This window comes from Eriocheir sinensis, chromosome 17 (genome assembly GCF_024679095.1).
Source record: "Eriocheir sinensis breed Jianghai 21 chromosome 17, ASM2467909v1, whole genome shotgun sequence".
Classification (NCBI taxonomy): domain Eukaryota; kingdom Metazoa; phylum Arthropoda; class Malacostraca; order Decapoda; family Varunidae; genus Eriocheir; species Eriocheir sinensis.
Genome location: NC_066525.1, coordinates 10,205,583 through 10,230,529, shown reverse-complemented (window position 1 = coordinate 10,230,529; position 24,947 = coordinate 10,205,583). Strand labels below are relative to the sequence as shown.

The window sequence follows — 24,947 nt, the reverse complement described above, 5'->3', positions numbered from 1 at the left end:
TAGCTCAGTCATGTCTTTAGGATCTTCAGTTATCTTATTTCCATCTTTCAGTCTTTGTTTTTTCCTTTGGTTTGATTTTTTCATTTATAAATCTATAAAACAATTTAGGTTCCTCCTTACACTTTTCAACAATATCCTTTTTGTATCCTTTCTCTTCCTCCCTCCTTATTTTCATATATTATGTTCATTTCTTGCTATCTTAAAGTCTTCTTTATTCCTTTCAATCCTTTGGTTCTTATTTCTTTTCCATCTTTTCCACGCTTTGTCTCTCTTTTTCTTTGCACCTGCACATCTTGCATTGAACCAATCTTGCTTTCCTCTTGCTATTGGTTTATATAATGGGGCATATTTTTTAACTCTTCTCATATGCCTCTATGAAGATATCTTGCTTTTCTTGCACCTCGTTTGTTCTTTTTAACTTTTCCCAGTCCAGTTTTTCATTATATTCTTGAGATTTTCTGTGTCCACTTTCCTGTTGTTTCTCCTTTTTTCTTTGTATGATTCGTCTTCCTCAGTGACTTCATCAGTTTCCAACTCTATTATTACATTATCACTTTTTCCCTTGGGACACACGTATCTTAATTCATTTAACAAGTGCACTCCCTTCGTCAGCACCAGTTCCAGTCTTGCTGGTGTGTGTGTGTGTGTGTGTGTGTGTGTATTTACTTAGTTGTAGCATATAGCACCTGAGCTACATTTGTGTGGTCCCATTTCTGTAAATCAGTAATTGTCCAGTCTTTCCTTAACTGTTAAACACTGCTATCTCTTCAAGATCACTTATTAGTTTATGTATGGTAATTAGATCTCCTCTTACTCTTTTTTCCTCCAAAGCTGTCAAATTCATAACCTGCAATCTGTCTTCATAAGTGAATTCTGGAACCATCTTTGTTGCTGTTCTTTGTATTGTTTCTAATTTCTTTATATGGTTATATGTTTATCTTTATGTGGTTGCCATTCTACTTCTGCATATTCCAATTTTGGTCTGATCAATGAAGTAATTAATAAGGTTTTTCATCATAGCCTTGTCCAAGTGATGAAATGCTATTCTTATATTTCTTAATAACTCATCTCAAAATATTTTGTTGATGTGACTTTTCTTGTATGTCACTTTAAGCACACTCTTGCCCTCTCTTCAACATTTTATTTCCCCTTTATAGTTCTTCAATTTCTTTCTCTCTTTCCTCACATCTTTTCTCAGCACCGTCTCTTTTCCCAAACTTATACTCTTATTTTTCCATACGTTAGTCCCCAATAAGGCCAACAATTATCTTTATCTGAGTTTCTGAATGGTGTCCTTCATTTCTATCATTTCACTCTTCAGATCTTCTCTTAGCCCCCTCACCTCCAGCTTTGTCTTATCATTTTCCAGTTCAGTCTTTCTCAGCCTTGTTTTGAGAGCTGTAGTTTTGATAGGGTGCAGGAGTATGTCAGGGAGAGGGGTGAAAGATCCTTGAGAAACTTTGAGCAGGCAAGGATGAAGTGTCTGGATAGAGAGATGGGAACTCTTCTGCCGTGGCCTTCCCCTGGTGGGAGCTCCGAGGAGCAGGCATCAAAGATGAATAGCTTTGTCGTGTTTAACACCCACAGAATGGAGAGATGGGTTCTACCGGTTGTGTTTCTTCTATATTGATTGAACCACTTTATTACCTTATAGGTCCAGTGCATTTTTGAGACAGGAGCCAACACAAAATTTAGCCCCCGCACCCACCTGTACCACAGACTAGGCCTGAAGTTTTAATCAGCTGGTCCTCCTCAACCGCCACCGGGTTTGTTTACAGAGTGGTGATGTGTGCGTGTTGACTCATCTATGTTTCATCTCCGTGTGTCTTATGTGAGGGGTCCTGTCTCTTAGTCTCAGTCCATCAAACGTAACTTTAAACTGATATAAATTTTGAACTTTAACACTCTGTCCAGGTTGTTCTAATGATAAATGCATCTTTTAGGAAATCTGTATCTTGTTATTTTTTATACATTGTCTTTTTCAACTTCTTTTCATGTCCTTTAGTTGCTTCCGCATCCCATACAGATTCTCTTCATTTATTCTTTCTTCTTTCATTACCCTGAACACCAATCACGTCACATCTCACTCTTCATTCTTTAATAGATGTCAAGCCAAAACTTTACAGTCTTTTTTGGTATGTTACATCTGTGAGGGTCCAACTTGGTTGCTGCTCTTTATATTCTCTCAGTTTTGTTTATGTGGGGACTGCATATTCCAGTCTAGGATGGACCACAGCTGCTATCAATTTCTTCATTATCTCTTCATCCATGTAATGGGATGCCACTCAAGTTTGTCAGCAGCTTATCAGTCCCCAACAGTTTTGTTTATATGCTTTTTTTGGTGACAAGTCAACCTAGACCAGCAGACCCAGGTCTTTCTTCTTTGCTGTTTTGATATTTTTGTATACCATTGAGTATTTCCTTGACAGCCTTTTAGAACTGGTACCTATTTCCAATACTTTACATTATTTTGCAGTAAATTACATTTTCTAACCATGCTTATTATTGTGTGGAAGGTAGGCCCATTACTAAGTAAACTTTTCTTTAGGCTGTTTTCCACCATCTCAATATTCACCACCTGCTGCTCTTCCTGCATACACAACTGAAATGCCAGAATTTGCTCTTTACTACACTCCCACATGGCTTCTGCGTGTAACGAAACACACGAGAAATTAATCCAGACAAGGAAAGGTTTGCCGGTGCCGGGGATCGAACCCGCGACCAGCGTAACAGGAGAACCACTCCTTTACCAGTCGGCCAAAGAGGTACCCCACTGGCAGAGGGAGTTATGGGAGGCTCACCCATCAGGCTAGTCGTGTCACTACACGGCTCCCCATTCCTATTTAGATTAATTTCTGTGTGTTGAGTTCCCATTTTCTATGAACTTCGGAGAGCATGGGCCATCACTCTACCTGTTACCCCTTCGGGGAGACACAACAGAACCACAGGAGAGGATGCCACCGCCTTGCCACCAGTGAAATGCCAGAATTGCTCTTTACTACACTCCCACACGGCCACTGCATGTAACGAAACACACGAGAAATTAATCCTGAAAGGTTTGCCGGCGCTGGGGATCGAACCCGCGACCAGCGTAACGGGAGAACCACTCCTTTACCCCAGTCGGCCAAAGAGGTAACCACTGGCAGAGGGAGTTGTGGGAGGCTCACCCATCAGGCTAGTCGTGTCACTACACAACCCTAGGTTATAACATTTATGTTATAATAATGAAGCAAGACTTATGTTAATCAGTGTTGTGTGTTCTTTTAGAAATTTAGAAATTGTTTTAAGTTAGCCATGAAATAGTATCCTTTTGCTTACCAATAGAGCATCTGACTTCAGAGAAATATAACAAGGTCAGTAATCACAATCACTCAGTTTTGTGCCAGGCTCTCATGTTACATGTGAAAATATTCCTTTTTACAGGACGAGAAGGATCTCTACCTCTACTATTTTTTAAAGTGCTATCCAGGTCGCACTTTAGTTTTCTGTAACAGCATTGATTGTGTGCGAAGACTCCAGAACCTCTTCACTTTGCTTCAGTGTCAGCCACAGGTATGAGTATTCTTTATTATATTTTACTTTTTAATCATAAATGTATTTATTTACTCCACTGTATTTTGTAAGAGGAAACTAGTGCCACAATACAGGAGGTTAAGGTAAAGGAGTGAGTGCCCCCTAACAACTATCCTTTGCACAAAATACTTGTAAGAAATGTCACATTGCCTGTTTGACTCCCTACCCTGTCTTTTTGTGAAACAGTTAACATGATAATGATTACCGGTATGAAAATTACAGTGTGCACATCACTTAACTAACACAGGATATACTCCTCAAAGCTCCCACCCATAGATATAAATAACATTGAAGTACAGTACCCTCCTGAGTTTCGCGATCCTCGAGTTTCGCACTCAATCCTAAATTTTTACCATCCCGACCTTCGCGCAATATCGCCCCAAGTTTCTCGTTGCTTTGACATGTATGCGTCACACGCAATTCCTTAAGGCGGTGTCACACTGGCCGTTTTCCTCCAACCTTTGGGGCTACTAGCAACTGCGGTTGCCCGTGCACCCAACCGGGAGCGAATTGTCGGTTGTCTGTACAGCTGGAAAACGGTTGGGGATATGAGCGACCGCACAGCTGTATGTAAACAGACGACGGCAGTGGCTGAGGAGTGAGGAGCGGTGGAAAATAGCCAATCAAGAAACTCGTAAAGTAAACTGGCAGAGCTGCTTTGTTTACGTTGTGAATACGGACAACCGACCTTGGCCATGTGTGACGCACACCCAGAAAAGTTGGAGTTGCCAGTCACCCCTATTGCCAACGCGGTTGAAGGAAAAAGGTCCAGTGTGAGACCAGCAGCTTAAAGTCGCGGTCACACAAACTATTTTCTTGGGAATTTCCCACCGAAGTTATCTCCCGACAATTTTCTGCCTCAGATTTATCCTCAAGTTTGGTCACACAAAGGACTGTTGCATTCTGGGATATATCAGCTGAAAATCAAAACAAACAATTGATCCAGACAGTGCAGAGTTTGTTTTTTGGTGCTTGCTGAAAAAAAAGAAAAATAATGAAAGGAAAGCATTTGTTGGTTCGTGAGTGTTTAACTCAGAGACAAAGGGAGAGTGTGTTACAGCTTGCTACCATTAATTAAATGCCACAAGAACTTTGGAGTGAGGGCCCAGACATGATAATGCAGTGGCTACGCTTGGACAAGACTCAAGTCCAAGACCTGCTCAACCTGGTTACTCCAAGCTTATCTAGCTTCGTGGAACTCATTGTGGTACTGGAAAAAACACGCAGATAGCTACTAAACCGATTAGCTGATACCCTCTTCTTCTTCTGACCACAACTTACCGATCTCATGAGAAAATAACTGACATGCTGGTGACCGAGTTTCTGACTAGAATTTCGATGAAATGCAGTCGACTTTGAATCTCTGTACAAAATTCTTGAGAAACTAGCGGTTGGGTGACCGTGTTCACACTTGCTGGTGTGAGATTCACAGAGATGCATGCTAATGGCCTGTGGTAAAAGCTACGAACTAATGATTTAACCATCAACGTTGACTTCAGATTTACAAAGCTTTCATTTCGTCATAGTTAGAGGCCGCTGAACTCCGTCGATGACGTCATCGGACTCAGCCAATCACAAGCGTGTACTCAGAACGGTCAGCCAATCATAAGGCAGGTAGCCCCCTTCAGTTGTGGCTTCAAAACAACCTATTCTCTCTTCACATTTTCTTCCTTTTTACACGGCATGTATTTTGAGATAACAAGGTGTTCTCAACACCCCGAGTTTCGTGATCCGCGAGTTTGCCGCTATACCTGCAGAACGAAGCAAGCGTGAAACTTGGGAGGGTACTGTATAGCAATGGGCATCCTAAGACATGCATGCCCCTTCCTCACTCCATTCCTCACCCCTCACAGCACACAGTACGTAAGTCTTGTCCATTAAGATATAGAAATCAAACCTGGGCCCTCAGATTCATAGAAAGGTGTGCTAACCACCTCACCAAAGAGGCATGCAGTGTTAGTTGTAGATAAATTCACCTTGATTTAAATGTAATATCTTTTTAATACATATCTGCTGTTAATAAGAAAAATTAATTTGTTCATTTATACTGTACCATTTTTTGTGTGGAAACTTAAAGATAATTTGTGTTAATGTTTTCAGTCTCTTCATGCCTCACTGCAACAGAAGCAGCGGTTAAAAAGTTTGGAACGTTTTTCAAATAGTCCTCAAGCACTTCTCCTGGCTACAGATGTTGCAGCTCGAGGCTTAGATATTCCCAACATACAACACGTTATTCACTACCAAGTTCCTCGGACAGCTGAGGTATTTCAAAGTATACTTTAATTGAAACTTTACAAGTAATAATGCATGTATTATTTGCATTGTTTTACTTTAAACTTTGAAGCCAAAATCATGCAGTATGTTACTCTAGTAAGTAAAAGGATGTAGAATGAGATAAGAATAGTGGAAAAATGAGCAAAACAGTTTATCATTTAAATATATTATACTATATTATATAGTGGATGAGACTGGAGAGAAAGATGTCATTTTGACTAGCAGAAATAAATAGCTGTTAAAGTTCTGATCATTGTAAAAGTAGAGAAAACAGAAGTTTTATTATTAAGAGAAGTATTAACTAATGAATCCCTCCAGACTTATGTTCACCGGAGTGGTCGCACAGCTCGTGCCCAGCAAGAAGGATTGAGTGTTCTTCTGATTGAGTCATCAGAAATAAAGAAGTATCGTCAACTGTGTGTCACCCTAAACAGGGCCACAGATCTACCTCCATTTCCAGTTGACTCAAATATCATGAGTCAGGTGAAGAAACGTCTTGATCTTGCTCGCACTCTTGAGATAATGGAGCACAGGATACGAAAGACAAATGCTAACAATGAATGGTTCAGAAGAGCTGCAGAAGAAGCTGACATACTGATTGATGAGTAAGTAATAAATGTTTTCATACATGTGACTGACTACCTGCTTCTCTGTTGCTTGAGTACTGTTTCCATTATTAATTATCTTCAGGAGCAACAGGAATCCTTCCTCTTCTTATATTTTTCTATCAAATACAATCTATCTTTATCTATCTCTGATGCAGCTTTACCCAAGGATCTCCCCTAGGTATGGTAGCCATGTCAACAGTTCCTCATTCATTACTTTTTATTCAAAACACACTCCTATTTCTTATGTATTCCCTTACCATTTAATTTCATCTGACTTGTTTTATTATTATGTGGTCTCCCAGCCATTTAATTCGTTACTCTGAATTTGTGCTCTTTTGTCATGACTCAGCCCCACCAATTATCATTCAACACTCAAGACTTATTTCATTTTCATACCACACTGACATATTTCATTTCTTTTGCCCACATACTTTTAAAAAGCAGCAACTATACTAATAATCAGGTTTCTCCTTACCCAAATGCTTAGATTTCTACCTCAAGATTTTCTCAACTGACTTTATGACTACAGTATTCCCTCCAAATGCACATCTTTTTTTAATGCATGGCTTTGGTTATGCACAGTAACAATAAAAAATGACTAAATATAAAATCACCAAAATTAAATGAAAAATTATGTATATTTTATTCAGCAATGGAGCAGGCCTATTTAGATGAGCAGCACAGTGCACACAATCACTCAGAGCTGTATCCTTCTTGCCCTCTTTATGATTAATCCTTCTCTCCATTATATGTGCCAAATCCAGAGGACTCTTAGTCCACCCACATGTTTGCCATGTGTGGCATCCCTATAAGGCTGGGAGACTGGAGTCGTGGAGGTTGCGATGCTGTAGTCGTATGCTGTGGCTAGCAACACACAGCTTGCTACCATTAAATGCTACGAGAACTTGGCAGTGAAGACCCAGACAGGATGAGGCAGTGGCTATGCTTGAACAAGACTCAAGTCCTAAACTTGCTCAGCATGATTACTCCAACCTTATCTAGTTTCGTGGAACTCTTTGCCGTACTGGAATAAACAAGCGGATAACTACTGAACCGAACAGCTGATACGCTCTTCTTCTTCTTGTGACCATGACTTACCGACCCCACGAGAAATTAACCGACATCGGGGGTAGGCGGTGGCCGAACTGGTAGCGTACTGGGCCCACATTCACCGCGTGATGGACGACGCGGGTTCGAATCCCCACGCTACCACTCGGATTTTTCAGTCACCGCCGAGTGGCTTAAAACTACCCACATGCTGTCCTGAAGACCACCCATCAACCCGGACTCTAGAGGAAGCCGTCCAAGTGAATCAAGAACGAGTTCCGGGGGGCAGCACGAGCCAATGCAAAATGGCGCCAGAACGGGCTGGGCCGACCATCAGGCCCCACCTGGAAGAAGCCTTGGGCTGACCATCAGGCCCCACCAGGAAGATGTCTACTGGCGCAACAGGCAACGACGTAAAAAAAAAAAAAAACTGACTAGAATTTCGATGAGTTTCCTGTGAAATGTAGCCGACTTTGAATCTCTCTCGAGAAACTAGTGGTTGGGTGACCGTGTTCACACGGGCTGAGGCAAGATTCACAGAGATGCGTGCTTATATAAATAATATATATAAAATATAATATATAAATATATAAATAATAAAATGAATATAAGGTTGCTACTTCACAGATTTTCGCCTATCGCAGGGGGTTCTGGAACCTATCCCCCATGATAAACGAGGGATCACTGTACATCATATCCATTATAATAGAGTTTCATAAGGCTATAGTGAGCGTTTGAATGAAAAAGTTGTGATGCGGCACGCTGGCTGTCTGGCATCACCCGGCAATGTTTACATTTGCAGGTCGATGCCTCCCCAGGACCAACTTTAGCTACTCGTGCTGAGTCCCAGATTAACACCCGGGATATAGGACTCCACAGGGCCGGTTTGGGCTCTTAAGACGAGCCAGAGACAAAGTGTTAGCTTTATAAGTATATGCCCAGAGAGGTGTGTTACTAGCAACAGCACACAACTACATCGCTCACCCTCCAAGACTCCTATCTCCCAACCTTGCAGGGACACCACACACAGCAAACATGTGGGAGGGTGTACCAACCCATCCTCAGGGTTTGGCATGTCCAATGGAGAGAAGAATTATTCAGGAAGAGGGAAAGAAGGATACAACTTGAGGTGGTTGAGTGCACTGTTACTCATCCAGATAGGCCTGCCCCTACCATAAAACATAAATAATTTAGTTATTCACAACAATTTTCTAAAAATGCCAAACTACAGAAAACAGCTACGGGCCCATTTTCTTTTGTGGTAGAATAATAGGACAAATATAAACATCCTCAGATACCACACTTGGGCCAGGGATGTATGAGTATTTATACATCCCTGTGCTTATTTTTTTTACAAGGAAATAAGTTGCTCTCTTGTAATCCCTCTTATAGTTCCTCTTCACTTTATATATTTTAAGTAATGAATTTTTATTGCATTGAGTGTACCATTTTTCTCACCTTGATATTTTTACAGGGACATCCTTGATCCAGATGAAGAAAGAGAGAAATCCATGAAGACTGCTCAAGAGAAGCGTGAGCTTAAAAATAAGCGTAAAATACTAATGAAGATGCTTTCAACCCCATTCATGAGCTCTGACTTCTCAGGGAAATACCCAACCCAAACAGGATCACTTGTAACATACAGCATAGGCATGAATTTTGACACAAGTACCAAACAAGAAAATAATGACTCCAATAATGCATTGTCTGTGATGAAAAAAGAATCTAAAGATTTTCAAAAGCTTGTGAAGACCATAAAGAATAGGATACCAAAGAAGAAAATAAACAAGAAAAAATTTAAAGGTTTTGAAAAGAGGAAATTGAAACAAAAGAAGAGTCTTGCTAATGATACTTAGGATCATATTTAGTATAAACAACTTTGACTAAATTTTAATATAATAATGTTATTACTTATAAGTATATAAGTAACAATCAAGTCATATAAACATCAAATATTTGAATTCTTGGATGAAACAGGTCAGCTTTGTTTCACTAGCCTTGTATATAGTCTGTATTTAACACATTACCCACACTGGGGTGGAACAACAGACATTTATATCTCAGACAATCTGCCTGTCAGGTTTTATTGATTTTCAGCTTGTTACAGAACACTGCTCAACTGTTGTGTTAGAAATAAACAAGTACTTATACATGCGTGTGATCTGTTTCTTGTACTGGCCTGAATTCATAGAATTTAGTGTAGGATACATGAATTAAAGTATAGAACAATGTGGTACTTTCCAAAGTGTAAGTATGGGTCAGGACAATGTTATCTGGTACCTCAATGTGAAAGAGATGGAAATGTAATGCCTCTCAGGTGCTTCTCTAAAAGAATGGTGAGACAAAGTTCAATATTTCATTCTAATAATTTTGTATTAAAATATAGCAGAGAAAATGGCATTGCTCACCTTACTCTACTTTGTGCAAAATTAAGCCATTGATGGGAAAATCTGACAACTCCACATGCTACTGACCACCCTCTTCTCAAGCTGATAAAGTTGAGTGAAATAAAGCTTCCAGTGCTATGATCCATATTAATATGTTAGCTTAATTTTTGGTGTAAATGAATTTAGTATAAATGTTGGCACATAATACCAAAGACACCATCTGTCAGACAAGAGCAACCTGTTATTTATTTCATTTGGAACACTTGCAGAGGGGCAATTACATAGTTACTGCATGCTGCCTCCCTACGGAAGTCAGTATCTTGACTGGTTTGATAACGAATAAAACGAATGTCATCAGCTGCCCTTGCCTGACAGATGGTGTCTAGATATTACGTGCTAAAATACATTCTATATTTATTTTGGTCTAAAATGCTGCCAGGTTTTCCCTAAAATAGTTTCCTTTTGCTAGACATAAGGTCAAAGTAAGCAATGCTTTTTTTCTCAACAATACAAAATTATTTGAATTAAATATTGTACTACTTTATCTCAGCCTTTTTCATTTTCACACTGAGGGACTGTCTACAGTACTGCCCTTTATCAAAATTTAGTTTAGAAAGTTCATTATCTCATATATATGCTATGAAATCATTGATGATAACATGTTCCTTAATATTTATCAAATGCCAGTGGCACTTTCTACCTATTTATGTGCCAAAATTCCTCGAACTTTAGGTCTATATGAAGCAAAGCCATCCATTTTCACCTTTGGCATTTTGGGGGGCTGTAAAGAAGCTCGGGCTGCAACTCTCTTTCCAGCAATGTCAATTTCAAAATTTGCATTTTGTAGAATGTAATCAGGTGTGATATTTTCCCCTTGATGGTGCCTAACAAAGCCCAAGCACACCATCTGGTTCAGTGTGAATCCAAACCTGAAAATGTAAGAGAAATTATAATCTTGGTGGCTAATTATGATACAGCTGATGCTAATCTTGTGCACACAAACTTCCATCAAAGTATAATCCAAAGAAATTAACTTTGAGTTGAGAGTGAACTTCCTGAACACTGTTGGAACACAAGACTTTTGAGGTGCATAACTAGATGTGAAATCTAATATGAATAATAACATGATTTGTACAGCAAAAGGGGTATATACTGTAGAAAGCACTGAACTGTGACTCCAGCTCTCACAATGGATGCCAATGTTTACATGCCCAAACAATTTTGATAAATTTCCCTAGCTACCCCATCAACATTGCTACACCAAATCCAGCAGTGCAGCTCTGATCTCTGGTACCAAGAACCTGCAATTCCTATTCTCCTGGACTTTTCAAAATTCAGGAGAGAGTTGTGTTCCTGGTACCATAGCCATGGGAATTGACACATTACTCATGGCCAACTCTGTCAGTGCCAGTAATAAAATTAAAGTCATCCAAGACAAAAAGTGTGTCCTTAGTGGGGCACTGGTCTAATATGAAGTCGAGTCCAGTGTAGAACTCATCCTCTTCACCTACACATATCTCAATAACAGCATAACCTGAAAAAAGGAGAAATGAAGCCCCGTGTGCTTTGGCCTCACTGACATTATACGCTCATCAACTGGAGTAATCTCCACCACAAATAGCTGCCGTTGGCTGGAAATGCCTATATCTACCTCCTTAAGATAGGCACCATTGCTCAAGCTAAACCAGTACTTCCCACATCTGATTTTACTACTGCCAGGCCTCCTCATCTTAGCAAGTCCCCCTATATCCACCTTCAGCCTTCTGAGCTCATTCACTAGGAAAAGGCATTCAGTGATCCTCTGAGAGGCTCAGGATGTCTCAGGAGCCCACACACAGAGCCCTTCAAAGGTTAATCCCAACTAATATAGCTCTTTCAGGTAAATTTCACTCTGTTTTAGAGGAATGTTCCATGATCTTACTTAACAAAATATAGTTTTATTTCCATCAAAAGTTAGTGACACTCAAAACTAGTACATAACTAAGACTACAGGAGGAATAAAAATTTCATTTACCTTTGCAGCAGTTTACAGTAGGACAAGGAAAAATAAAAGTTGATGGCAAAGCTTTAAAAAATTGCTCGTTTCTTATAAAGGACATCTTACTTGTAAAAAAAAAAAAAAAAAAATAAATATATATATATATATATATATATATATATATATATATATATATATATATATATATATATATATATATATATATATATATATATATATATATATTGGCATCCTGAAGAAACAAAGAAGGCTTACAGCAATGATTACTGGAGGCAGAGTAGCTTTTAGTTGTAAGTATAAAAGTTGGTTTAAAGTCTACTGTTGCTCTGAGTGTTTTAGGTGGAGATAATTTCAAAACAACATGGATAGCCAGTTCCTGCCCCTGCAAGAAACCAAGGAGCCAAGCTTGTCAATAACTATGCTGAGAACAAAGCAAATACTCACGCTGATGATGTTGTATTGCCAACATAGTGGTTGTTACGGTAAATGGGTTCCCCTCCCCATGGCCAAATGTCTACATCAGCATCAAAAGTGTCTTCCAGTACAAAATGGACCAACCTCCTCTTCAAGCCTTGGCTGGACTGTCGCATGAGTGCAAATTTTCCAATGAAGTACTCTTTCTGAAACATTGAAATGTATATTAAATTTATAATAATGATGCAACGTATAAAATATGTATATCTCTCATGGAGGTACAGAGGGAGGGAGACCCCATCTTAAGTGAGAAGTGAAGCTGCTCAGAGCACTGGTGGCCATAATGTGATTGGCAAAAAACAAGCAGGTGTGACCAGATGCACCCAGCTCTGCCTGACAAATTCAGTCACAGACCACATTGAACTTTCCTTCGGTCATTTAGAAGTATGAAAGACTCTAATAACAACTCGACAGTTACAGTTTTCTGCTGCTTATAAAAAGCTCCTAGTATTTAATGGCATGATTGATACAGTTTGTGGCAGCTGTTTGCCAGTAGAATCAGTACCAATACCAACTTGTAAGAATACTGTTGTACATAATATAGATCCTCTCTGTTTTGAAAAATAGACATGTATATAATTTTCATACACTCAAATGAGCACCATAATTAAATATATGTTTCTAGTAATTTCCACCTGTCAAAATGTTCCAACAAAATTGGTACATATACATATTGCAGGCCTGTTAATTGATGTTAGCAAAACTACTAAAAGGTTGTATGGCTGTGAATAGTGGCAGCCTGATTCTGCCGGTCAAAGGTGTGGCAGCTGCATGGCTTCAATGGGATGAATGGTCCAAGCCAAGCAGGGTGCCTCCTCTCACCATACCTCCATGATATCACTTAGGGTAATTCTCAATATCAAGATTGCAAGGTCCATGAATCATGATCATACATTAAGCTTAACTTTGTAGCCTCTCCCGACTTCATATGGGGTAGTTGTGGAGTCCAACTCTTCTGCCCAAAAGGGAATGAACTTCTCAACTCGTAAAGTTCGCATCGTCAGCATTCCCACATTTCGGATCCCATAGTCATGTCCAATCTGTAATGGAAATAACAAGAATGATCTCACTGTTCAAAAATTTTACCCTGGAAATAACAAGAAAGATCTCACCATTCAAAAATTTTGCCCTGCATATAAGGTTGGTACACAACATTTTAAGCCCTTCATTACGATGACAAAGGATAACTAATGTCGCATAAAAATTCTAAGAACATCACAATAATTGCCATGAAAAATCTATGGTATTTATCGGCTTGCCTAGATAATTATGAGCTAAGAATGTAAACTTGAAATATACTTCGGCATAACTCACCACTTACAATAGCTCCATCCATCAACTTAAAAATTTGACCACAAGAAAACATTAAGAGATAGCTATTTTATTTGCATAAGTATTCCTTACTCTATTGTGTTCAACACATGGTAAAAGCATATGTTTGTAAGATAAATATATGTATTTTGTTAAGGTGAAAATTGACTGAACAAAAAATTTTGGTACACAGAAAACACACTTGTAAGCCACCAGAAAGTAGTCACAGAAAAGAAAGATTATTGAAATTCAACATACTCCATTTACTGGCTGCCATGTACCTTTTTTTTGTCTCGTGCTCTTCTCAGACTTACACATTATAACCTTGTTTCCTAATGCACTGCCTACTACTATCCTCAGACAACTTCTGTGTCACCCATTCACCCAATAATATCTTGCTTTGTAAGACATGGTTTAATAAAACACTGCAAGCTATATAATACATACCTTCATCAATTGCCTGTAAATGTGAAGGGTATATTCTGCTGGGATTATTAAGGTGTAGCCTGGCTCTCCTGTATGAGTAAAGGAGAGCACCAACACTCCAGAGGCATAGGCAATATTTATCTCCTGAAAAGATGAGTAAAAATTTGATCAATATTTAGTAATAAAAAAATCAGTCAGTTATGTTTTTTTTTTATCCAAAACATGCTTGTATACAATAACCAAGAAAAGACAATGCAAATTTCTTTGATGTGGGATGTGCATAGTTAGTTACCTTTGCCATGTGCTCATAAAATATTAAGTCAGTGTTACATATGAGGGAGAGCATCTCTCGTGATTTTGGACCCACAACACTTAGCACAGAGTACTTTGAGGTAACATCTGCCACTGAAACACAAGCCTCTGGAGTAATCTGTCTCCTCATGTAGTCCATGACTCGGGTCTGCTGGGTTGTGGGGGCAAGCATCAGGTAGCTGTAAAATATGTTTGTTTTATGACCAGAAAAAAATTGATAATCTATTAGTTTTGTGATGTCCCAACAATATATATCTCAACTGTTTAACTGAAGAATCGCACCTGTTATCTGTGCGACGTATAAGAAGACAATCATTTTCATAGCCACCTCTTTCATTTTGCATTCCACTGTGCACCACTCCCCCGACAGGCATGTTGACATCATTGCTACACAGCTTCTGCAAAAACTCAACCACCTGGTTTCCTGCAGACTGAAGAAACAAAAAATCCATGTCAAAATTATTTTGGGTCCCATAAGTAAAATAGTTCTTAAAAAAATATGTAGTTCCCATTATCATTAATGATGTAATGTGAAATCACAGTTAACTCAACCACCTGTTTGCTCTATTGCATAATGTTGGATAACCAGGGGGTCAACTGAACTCAAGTTGCTGGTGCCCAAACTTCCCGCACAACTCCCCACACAATACCTCCTCGGGCCATCTTGATGCAGCTTGCCCACTCATTCCTCCCAGCCAGTGGAAATATTTTCGCTAGTTCTGAGGATCATTAGTTATGAATTTTGGAACTATTTCTATCCTATAGTCACGGGGCCCCACTGTATATGTATGTATATATATATATATATATATATATATATATATATATATATATATATATATATATATATATATATATATATATATATATATATATATATATATATATATATACTACTCATACTGGCCACATACAATGCTTGTTTGAATAAGGAGGGTTTGTTTGATAGTTTTAAATTTATGAATTCATATTGACATTGCAAGAGAGCCACCTGCATAAATAAATGAGAGAACTGCTGATGTTATTAGGCATGTAGACAAAATGGTTTTCTCATAACAAATGGAAATATATGAAGCCCCAAGCTGATGTTACAAACCCATTTTACATCATTATGCACATACATTCAAAACAGTACATATACATGAATCATACATTAACCCCTTCAACACGAGGACGCGTATAATGCGTCCTTGCATGCCCCGTACTATATCCGAGGACATGCATCCTGCGTCCTGGCTTGCTTTAGCCAATATACGAGTTATTTTATCTATATTTATGATTACATCTCAAAATTATCAATTAATTTATGTTTCTTTATGTGCACCATTTAATTCTGCATGTTTTCATATAGAGTCGTCCCTCAAATAGTACAGGGGTTAGGGACCCAGAACCCCCATACTATTCGAAAATCCACATAAAATTAGTGCCCCCCTAGAAGCACTCCTACGGAATCCAAGTCCCGCCTGGCTCAGCGGTTAGGTACCTATGGGCCCAAGTTGCCAGTTATACATTTTCTGCTGCAGTCACAGTGCAGTGTTACTATGCTGGGGGGGTCGAGGGGGGCGAAGCCCCCAATTAGAGGTCAGGTTGTAGTAGTTTAAATATGCGTCCCTTAACTATATATATGGAGGCGTAATGTCATATTTTGGAGTTAATCTCCAGAATTACCGTTTTGTATCTTATTTCAAGTATGATTTAGAGGGAAATAGAAACTGTGGTAAACAGTAAGAGAGAATATGAGTGTATGACATGGCTCGCTCGCTGACAATGTGGAAGGGAGCGCTGCCAGGATGTGTCGCTTGCCCAGCGTGGTAACACTACAGCAGAAAATGCATAACTGGCAACTTTAGCAGGCGAGTAGAAACTGACCCAGGCAGGACCCGGATTTCGTAGGAGTGCCCACTCCTGCCCACCAATTTCTTGTTTAAGGTAAGAAAATGCCTATTAATGTGTTTATAATAGGTTAATTTATGAACAAACAGAAAAGAATGGCCTTTATCTCCACTCTTGGAGCACTGGCAGTTACTGCAGCAAGAATTTCTTTTACACTATGATAGATACAGCAAACACTGCTCTCATTCACTTGGTATGCTCTCCCTACCGCAACGTAACGCATCCCAGAACGTAACTTCTACTAAATCTGAATTCTTCTGCAAAGTGAATACCTTTCTCAAATGCTTTGGGGTGCTTTCAGCAAGTGTTTTGGCTTGTCTCTTGGGTCCCATGTTCATGTTATGTGGTAATGGAGAAACGAAGCTGAGGTCGTGCACACACACGGACTTTGGGAATGCACATATGTTTCAATCTGGCAGAACAGTGTTCCTGATTTTGTGCACACACAAGGACTGAGGGGATGATGTGCATGGGTGGCAGTCTCGTAGAACAGAGTTGCCACTCACGCCATGGCTACTTGGTGCGACAAGCGGGAAATTTAAAAATCCTAAAAAAATCTTCTATGACAATCCATATAAAACCGAAACTGTACTATTGGAAACCGTACTATTTGAGGGACAACTGTATAATACATGATGATTATGTTGAGTTTATGGCTGATAACTTATTATATTCAATAGCAATATTTGAAATTTGGCGTGTGCGGCGATCCCGGATACGGCGCGGGGCGCTGTTTTGTCCCGGCCGTAGTGAGTTTCTTTATGTGCACCATTTAATTTTGCATGTTTTCATATAAAATACATGATGATTATGTTGAGTTTATGGCTGAAAACTTGTTATATTCAATAGCAACATTTGAAATTTGGCGCGCACGGCAATCTCGGATACGGCGCAGGGCGCTGTTTTGGTCCGGCCGTAGTGAAGGGGTTAACTATACAAGCAAATATTTAAAATAAGAATTACCTTAGCTTCCTCTGCATCAAACTGCTTATACTTGTCTAATCCAACAGACTTGAAAGAAAAAATAAAAAAAAGTTTATTAGTATCTCTTAAAGTGTGTGTGTGTGTGCGTGTGTTTGCATATACTAAACAAGCATTGCAACTTATTGCACACTTTGCCTTGATAATGAACCTAAATGAAAAAATAAAAACCATGATAAATAATGATAATATTATGATTTTACCGTAACTTCAATTTTGGTAAAGGACGAAAGGTCAATAACTCCCACGCCTTCCCTGCAAGCCTGGTACTCTTCCTTTACACACTCCATGAAGGATGGCTTGTGAAATGACCCCTTGGGCATCTGTGCTGGTGGGTCACCTCCTGGAAATTAAAACAGTTGAAAATTATCATTTTTTCAGCACAATCATTATATAAGTAAAACTTTATACTAATGTTTTCCATGTGATGAATTACCTGAAAGAATTTTTGAGCATAATTCACTCTACTTATTGAATTTTTTTACATGGAAATTCTTTTGTCAGCCAAAGAAAACAAAATTATGGCATGAGTGAACAGGAATTCAACCTGTAGAGATGCTAAGCTGCTATTTCTCTTGTGGAGGGAAAGGAAACAATAAAAATCTGGTTAACCAATCTGATGATACCATCATTCCATCATTCAAGGAATCAAAGTTGTGAAAAGGTGGAATGCTATTCTTGAAAACAATAAAATAATCCTTACTTTTTGTGCCCCCCCCCCCCCCCAAAAAAAAGAAGAAAAAAAAAGGGTTGCTTTACAAGTGAAGACTTTTACATGAGTATATACAGTAATTATGATATTTTAGCTTAGCAGTCAATATTCTAGTATATTCTATAGTGCCTCCATGATCCAGTGGTTAGCATGGCTAGCAACGAATCTGCGGGCTTGAGTTCAAATCTCAGCCCGGGCAGTCAGCGTGCAGCTCACCCAGCTGTTCATCCTCCCTTTCAGGCTGGTCAATAAATGAGTACCTGGAGAAACCTGGGGAAGGTAAACTGTAGCAACACAAATGTCACACAGGCCCTGTGTCCAGAGCTAATAGGTTCCTCACCACCACAGGCTCAAAGGCCAATGAGACAGAGATGGACACCGTGGCCTCATGAAGCCATAGTGTCTGCCCCCAACTTTTCCTTACCTTTATTCTATATCAATAGTATGTTGACACTGACCTATTAATTTAATTTGAAAACTTGTATATTACAATATCTTACGGTTATGTGTTATGTCAAAATACAGTGGTCGCTCAAAGCCCATTCTTGTTCCAAAAACTGCACCCCGAGCTTCCTGTTCACTATAGATTGGAGAGCATCTCAGTTTTCTAGCCAGCCTGTACTCACACTGACTTGGATAGAGAATTTCGTAGTGTCTGTAAAGAAAGAAAATAAACTAAAGGTAATCCTTGAGTTACAATGGGATTCAATACCGACAGGCCAATGTCCAATTGGACATGTCAAAATTTTAAAAAGTAAAATAATATTCAAATGTCCTGCCACGGGTAGAGTGGCATTCCCACGCCTCCTACCCTCAAACACCTACTCTACTAATGGCAAGATATTTGATATGTCAACCCATTACTTAACCAAGTGTCAGTGTTCATGAGGAAAATAAACACTCAAGAAGAGTGAAAAGTTAAAAAATTATCTAGATAAAATTTACAGATGTAGCAAAACATGGGATATAGAATATTTGCTGGTGACCACTGAGGAAGCCAAGGAAACACAAGAATCCCGAGCGTTTTCGTGTATTTACATCTTCAGGGGAAGATGTAAATACACCCTGAAGATGTAAATACACGAAAGCGCTCGGGATTCTCGTGTTTCCTTGACTTCCTCAGTGGTCACCAGCAAATATTTACAAATCACGTGCGACCAAGTGATTGTGTTGCATAATGGGATATAGAATTTAATGTAAAAAAATGTCATGTGCTGGAAATTGGAAAGAGTGAAATAAGACCTTCAGGACAATAAGTACTATTATAGCTACCGCTAATGAATTAAGTTTTCGAGTACTAGAGGTACCACTACCTATATTAACCTAAATAAGTACTGCTGGTACTAACAGCAGTACTAAAAATGTACTACCAATAGTAACACCAGTACTTGAAATGGCATTGCTGCCTACATTTGTAAATAAAATATAGTGAGTGAAACTCATACTTAATATGGTAAAGGGTTCTTACCTGCCAACTACCTCCCTTGTTCTCTCCTTGAGGTAGCGTCTATTATTGTGGAGGTCAATGAAGCGTCTGATGTCAAAGGCCAACATCTCCTTGGCCAAGGATCCGTACATGATCCACTCAGCTATTGCTTGCCCTACACCTCCACAGCCTTGTAAACTGTTCCCATTCATCCCCACAGCCACAAAGTAGTTATCAATCTAAAATTTTGAAAAGAAGGTCCTGTAACTTTTTTTATGTATTACAAATTGTCTTATATGTAATTTCAAGATATCAATACTTAACAATAATGATGAATATCCCTCTTTTACTAAGTCATAAATCAGTAAATGGTAGTCAAAGACATTTCAATAAGTGGAATATGGAAAAAAATCAGCATGTTTGGTCTTCAAGTTCTCTCAGATCTAGCCATCCATTATATCAACTAAGATGTTTTGTCAAACTGTTTCTCCCAATTGTCATGCACCATCAGTACAGAGAAAGCCTCCCTTGGGGGTGCACAATGCTCTCTAGTTCATGATGGCAAAGTTGTACATCATACCTCAGGAGCCTCTCCCAGGATCCATTTACCATCAGGTGTAAAAGTGTCAGGAGAATTAACAAGAGGCTGATACTCGGCTTCCCTTAATACAGGAAGCCGATGCTCTCCCGCCAGTCGAATTGGTTCTGAAAGAAAATAAATAATTTTAACTAAGACTGCTAAATGAATCTAGACAGTTCTCAAAATCTACAAAGTGGAAACCCTAATGTTGTGTTACATTCACACACAAAGTTGAAAACACAAGGTTATGGACAAACCACTGGATCATAGTTTTTCCATACTTTTCATCAGGACTGAGTCAATGTGTCAGTAATGGCACTGGCTTATTTCTCACATTTTAACAGTAGCCACTATAACAACATTGCCTATATACATTTTTCGGCTAAAACTCTTCTGCACACCGACCCCATTAATGCAAAAATTTTACCCCCTTCCAGAAACTAGAAGGAAATATGAAAATATTCTTGACACGACTGAGGAGTGTGAAGGGTAGCACAGGGCTCCTACAATCAATTGTAAGACACACAAAACAGGGATGATATGAGAGGTGGGCAGCCAGACAGGACTTGGCCATCCCCATGGTTATGGCTGGGGATGATATTTATTACTTTGTTCTTGTGAGATTGCAAGCTGTTGGCAAAGTCACAATGGGTCACTATAATGCTACATGATAATACTAACAAAAGCATTCCAACTTACTAAATTGCTCTTCATCGCCTGTTAAGGTATTTTTCCACTCTTGAGGAATACCATCACCAAAAGCCGGCTTGGCATGAGGCTCAAATCCTCCTACCATAAACTGCTTATTTCGGGTGACACAGAACATGTGAGAATCATAATCCCGAACAACTGGGTGATCATCTGATGCCTCAGCCATTGGTCTGTAATGCAACATAAATATCAGATCAGTGATTTGGGTGAACTGCAAATAGCATGAAAGGAGAAGTCATCTAAATTTTACAGGTCTTAGTTAAAAGGTACATTTATTCATCATCAGGCTCCAATACCTCAATAGGTAAGATAAGCAATCAAGAAAAATCTGAAGAAGGCCCTTATGACCAAACAAGAGAGAGCCCACTAGAATGGTGGACCACACTACTATACATATTCACATACCATTCACACAGCCTCTGATACTGACTATGACAGTGACATTGGCTATGATCACATCTCACACTGATTATGATCTGACACCACAGATCATCACCTTTATGTTTAAAGTCCACAGAAGGACAAAGGCCTTTCCTAATATTCTCCACCTCTTTCTGTCCAATATTCAATACACATATCATACACAATCCTCTGGAGCATCCTCATACTTTTTAAACAGCACTAGTATTTGCTAGTTATATCTTACTTTTTCCTAAGAAATATCAAATCAGATATGAATGTTTCATAGCACCTAAACCTTTGAAGGGTTCCTTACATAGTTTGCATGCAAGATATTATCTATGATGCCTTACTTTGTATAAAGATAAAAATGTTCAGCAGGAAAAACTGGAACACGGACCTTTGGAGAACTTCTTTCCCCTAACGTTCGAGCCCACTGGAAATAAGAAGTACATATGTCAATTATTTGAATAAGAAAAAGCATTAGTATGTTAATTGCTTCATACTCTCAGCAATTCAAACAACAAATATATAATGCAAAGAATGACCTTTGTCACTGTCCTGTCAACAATGGCTGGAATGGCTAAAGCTTCCTGGTTGCTATTGCATTTATTCTTTTTCATTTAAAGAACTGAGAGAAGAGGAAATGGAATGTGGAAGTGTGAATCTGAAAGTCCCGAGAAAAGTGAAGGAAACGGGCTAAGGTGATACGGTGTTACAGAGAGGATGGAAAGAACACACATAATGAAAATTTACAGAAAGGATGGAAGGTACAAAAATAATGACAGTTAATATCAATGAAGTTGGTGATGAAGGGATTACAGCGCTCTCACATTTTCCATGCAAATGGTAGATTATATTTGATATTATAATTAACAAAAGAATAAAAAGGGTATACTAAGCATTTTGCAAGAGATTATGAATAAGGGAAAATAAGTTTTAAACAAATAGTGCAGCCATGCATATATCCAAGTATAATCCTTAGAAAGAATATTAAGATGCAGGACATAACATGCATTTTGTATCTAAACAATCCTGGTGATTTAACTAAAACTCATAACTAACCATTCCTGAAGCATTTACAAAGTATTCACAGTGGATTGTGCCAAGAGATGTAATAATATGGGTGACTTTGGGAACAATTTGTGAATGAAGCACTTCATCTGTTACAATTCTTTCCACAGTGCAATCTTCAACATAGACAGCTCCTGGAAGAGAGAACTGTTTTAAGTACAAGTGATGAACTATACATAAAATACATTAGGGTTGTAATGGGATATTACTTATATATTTTGAATTTATCATATTTTTATGTAATTTGCACTTTGCTACAGATAAAATAAAAAAAACCCAGCCAGAACTAGTTCATCAACTTCTTATGTCTTGTTTTCTCTCTGTCCTCAATGAAAATGGTCTATGACAATAAATTATTCTCTAAAAAAAGTTTTGAAGTTTATATTTTTTTATAAAGTATAATTCCATGATACAAATTCTTTAGCATTCATGGAACAAACCAAATTAACCCCTTCAATACAAGCAGACAAAACATAACCTCCATGCCATCCTCTTTTTTACAGACTAATATAAGACATCCATGACCATATATGACATACAGCGTCTCTAGGATATGGTTCGAGAGATGAAATGACTCATATACTGCGTCATGGTACTGAAGAGGTTAACATGTTATAAGTCAAATTTACATAAAAACAATATAAATTATAAAATTTCCTGCAGTGGATCAAGTGGCATTCCCACACCTGCTACCCTTCCCCCCAACTCACCTCTGTCCTCATGAGCTCGCCTCGCCCCAGCCCTGCATTAGTCTGGCACAAGTCTTTGCTTTCTAAACTGCCCTCTTTTGGATTCTATCCCTCTCTCTTTTCCTTTATCTCCAGTTTCCTTTCCAGCCATTCTATCTCTGCCGTGGTAGGCGGTCACTGTTCTTCCCCTAAACCTATCAACAGTGGTGTTCCACAGGGCTCTGTTCTATCACCCACTCTCCTCCTATTATTCATCAATGATCTTTCCATAACAAACTGTCTTATCCACTCATATGCTGATGACTCCACTCTGCATTATTCAATTTCTTTCAACAGAAGACCCTCTCAACAGGAATTACATGACTCCAGGCTGGAGGCTGCAGAACGCTTAACCTCAGACCTTACTATCATTTCCGATTGGGGTAAAAGGAACCCTGTGTCCTTCAGTGCCTCAAAAACCCAGTTTCTCCACCTATCAACTCGACACAATCTTCCAAACACCTATCCCCTATCCTTCGACAACACTCAGCTGTCACCATCTTCAACACTAAACATCCTCGGTCTATCCTTAACTCAAAATCTTAACTGGAAACTTCACATCTCCTCTCTCACTAAATCAGCTTCCTCGAGGTTGGGCGTTCTGTATCGTCTCCGCCAGTTCTTCTCCCTCACACAGTTGTTATCCATTTACAGGGGCCTTGTCTGCCCTCGTATGGAGTATGCCTCACATGTGAAGGAACTCCACTCACACAGCTCTCTTGGACAGCATGGAGTCTAAAGCTCTTCATCTCATCAGCTCTCCTCCTCTTCCTGATAGTCTTCTACCTCTTAAATTCCGCCACCAAGTTGCCTCTCTTTCTATCTTCTATCGTTATTTTCACCCTGACTGCTCTTCTGAACTTGCTAACTGCATGCCTCCCCCAGCTCCCGCGGCCACGCTGCACACGACTTTCTACTAAAGCTCATCCCTTTACTATCCAAATCCCTTACGCACGAGTTAACCAGCATCTTCACTCTTTCATCTCTCACGCTAGTAAACTCTGGAACAATCTTTCTTCATCTGTATTTCCTCCTGCCTACGACTTGAACTCTTTCGAGAGGAGGGTATCAGGACACCTCTCCTCCTGAAATTGACCCCTCTTTTGGCCACCTCTTTGGATTCTTTTTAGGAGCAGCAGTAGCAGGCTTTTTTATTAATGTTTCCTTTTTTTGTGCCCTTCAGCTGTCTCCTTTGTTGTAAAAAAAAAATATATATATATATATATATATATATATATATATATATATATATATATATATATATATATATATATATATATATATATATATATATATATATATATATATATATATATATATATATATATATATATATATATATATATATATATATATATATATATATATATACAGCAAACTCTTGATACAACGGACCCGCTTATAACAGATTTCAGATATAAAAGACAACGTCAGAGGGTGAGAAATCCACAGGGACCAACCGAGAATAGTTTTTGAATCAACTGCATCCGGCAACTTCAAGAGCGTCTGCTAGCCATCTCGCCCTCCTCTCTTTATCTGCTCTGCCATCCTTCGGTTTCAATAGCCTTCTTCAGGCCACCTGATGAACTAATTTCCTCCTTGTGGTTCCCATTCAAATGAAAAACTTATTTACCCCATAAGAGTCTTATGTATCAATCCAAGACGTAAATATAATGGAAAATGGCCAAGTGTTTGTTAGTGTTGGTGACACTGTTGAAGCAACAGACCAATCACAGACAGACCTGTTGGCTCAGGGGCAAATCAGAGACATGGGGAGCAAAGTTCGGCCAGCTACGTGCAGAGCCATCCCCTACACACACGCACACACATAAATTTGAAGCACTAATATCATTTTTTTTTTTTTTTTTTTACATTGCAGCCTATTATTAGGCTTCTTCCAGGTGGATCCTGATGGTCGGTCCAAGGCTTCTTTCCGGTAGGTCCTGATGGTCGGCCCAGCCCGTTCTGGCGCAGGCGAGTGTTTATAGTGGCGCCATCTTGCATTGGCTCATGCTGCCCTCCCAGAGCTCAT

At 39.0% G+C, this 24,947-nt stretch overlaps 2 protein-coding genes across 6 annotated transcripts in view; one reads left to right on the top strand and one right to left on the bottom strand.

The window, feature by feature from the left end:
• Positions 1-9,658, top strand: part of LOC126999930 (ATP-dependent RNA helicase DDX24-like) — a 24,468-nt gene extending 14,810 nt beyond the window's left edge. Inside the window, exons 8-11 of the mRNA XM_050863096.1 lie at positions 3,424-3,552; positions 5,674-5,835; positions 6,166-6,452; positions 8,977-9,658. Coding sequence (XP_050719053.1) covers positions 3,424-3,552; positions 5,674-5,835; positions 6,166-6,452; positions 8,977-9,358 — 960 coding nt within the window. The 3' untranslated portion in view covers positions 9,359-9,658. The remainder of the gene's footprint in view (positions 1-3,423; positions 3,553-5,673; positions 5,836-6,165; positions 6,453-8,976) is intronic.
• LOC126999928 (pyruvate dehydrogenase phosphatase regulatory subunit, mitochondrial-like) overlaps positions 9,378-24,947 on the bottom strand; it is a 27,885-nt gene continuing 12,315 nt past the window's right edge. For 4 of the 5 annotated variants that reach the window (XM_050863091.1, XM_050863090.1, XM_050863092.1 and 1 more), the window contains 14 exons: positions 22,179-22,321; positions 21,467-21,549; positions 20,703-20,884; positions 20,004-20,128; positions 19,466-19,662; positions 18,498-18,652; positions 17,489-17,628; positions 17,268-17,315; positions 14,694-14,842; positions 14,392-14,590; positions 14,121-14,243; positions 13,256-13,402; positions 12,333-12,508; positions 9,378-10,818 (listed from right to left, as the gene is read on the bottom strand). In XM_050863091.1, the coding sequence (XP_050719048.1) occupies positions 10,590-10,818; positions 12,333-12,508; positions 13,256-13,402; positions 14,121-14,243; positions 14,392-14,590; positions 14,694-14,842; positions 17,268-17,315; positions 17,489-17,628; positions 18,498-18,652; positions 19,466-19,662; positions 20,004-20,128; positions 20,703-20,884; positions 21,467-21,549; positions 22,179-22,321 (2,096 nt within the window). In that variant the 3' untranslated portion in view covers positions 9,378-10,589. The remainder of the gene's footprint in view (positions 10,819-12,332; positions 12,509-13,255; positions 13,403-14,120; positions 14,244-14,391; positions 14,591-14,693; positions 14,843-17,267; positions 17,316-17,488; positions 17,629-18,497; positions 18,653-19,465; positions 19,663-20,003; positions 20,129-20,702; positions 20,885-21,466; positions 21,550-22,178; positions 22,322-24,947) is intronic. The other variant, XM_050863094.1, reaches the window with a different exon arrangement.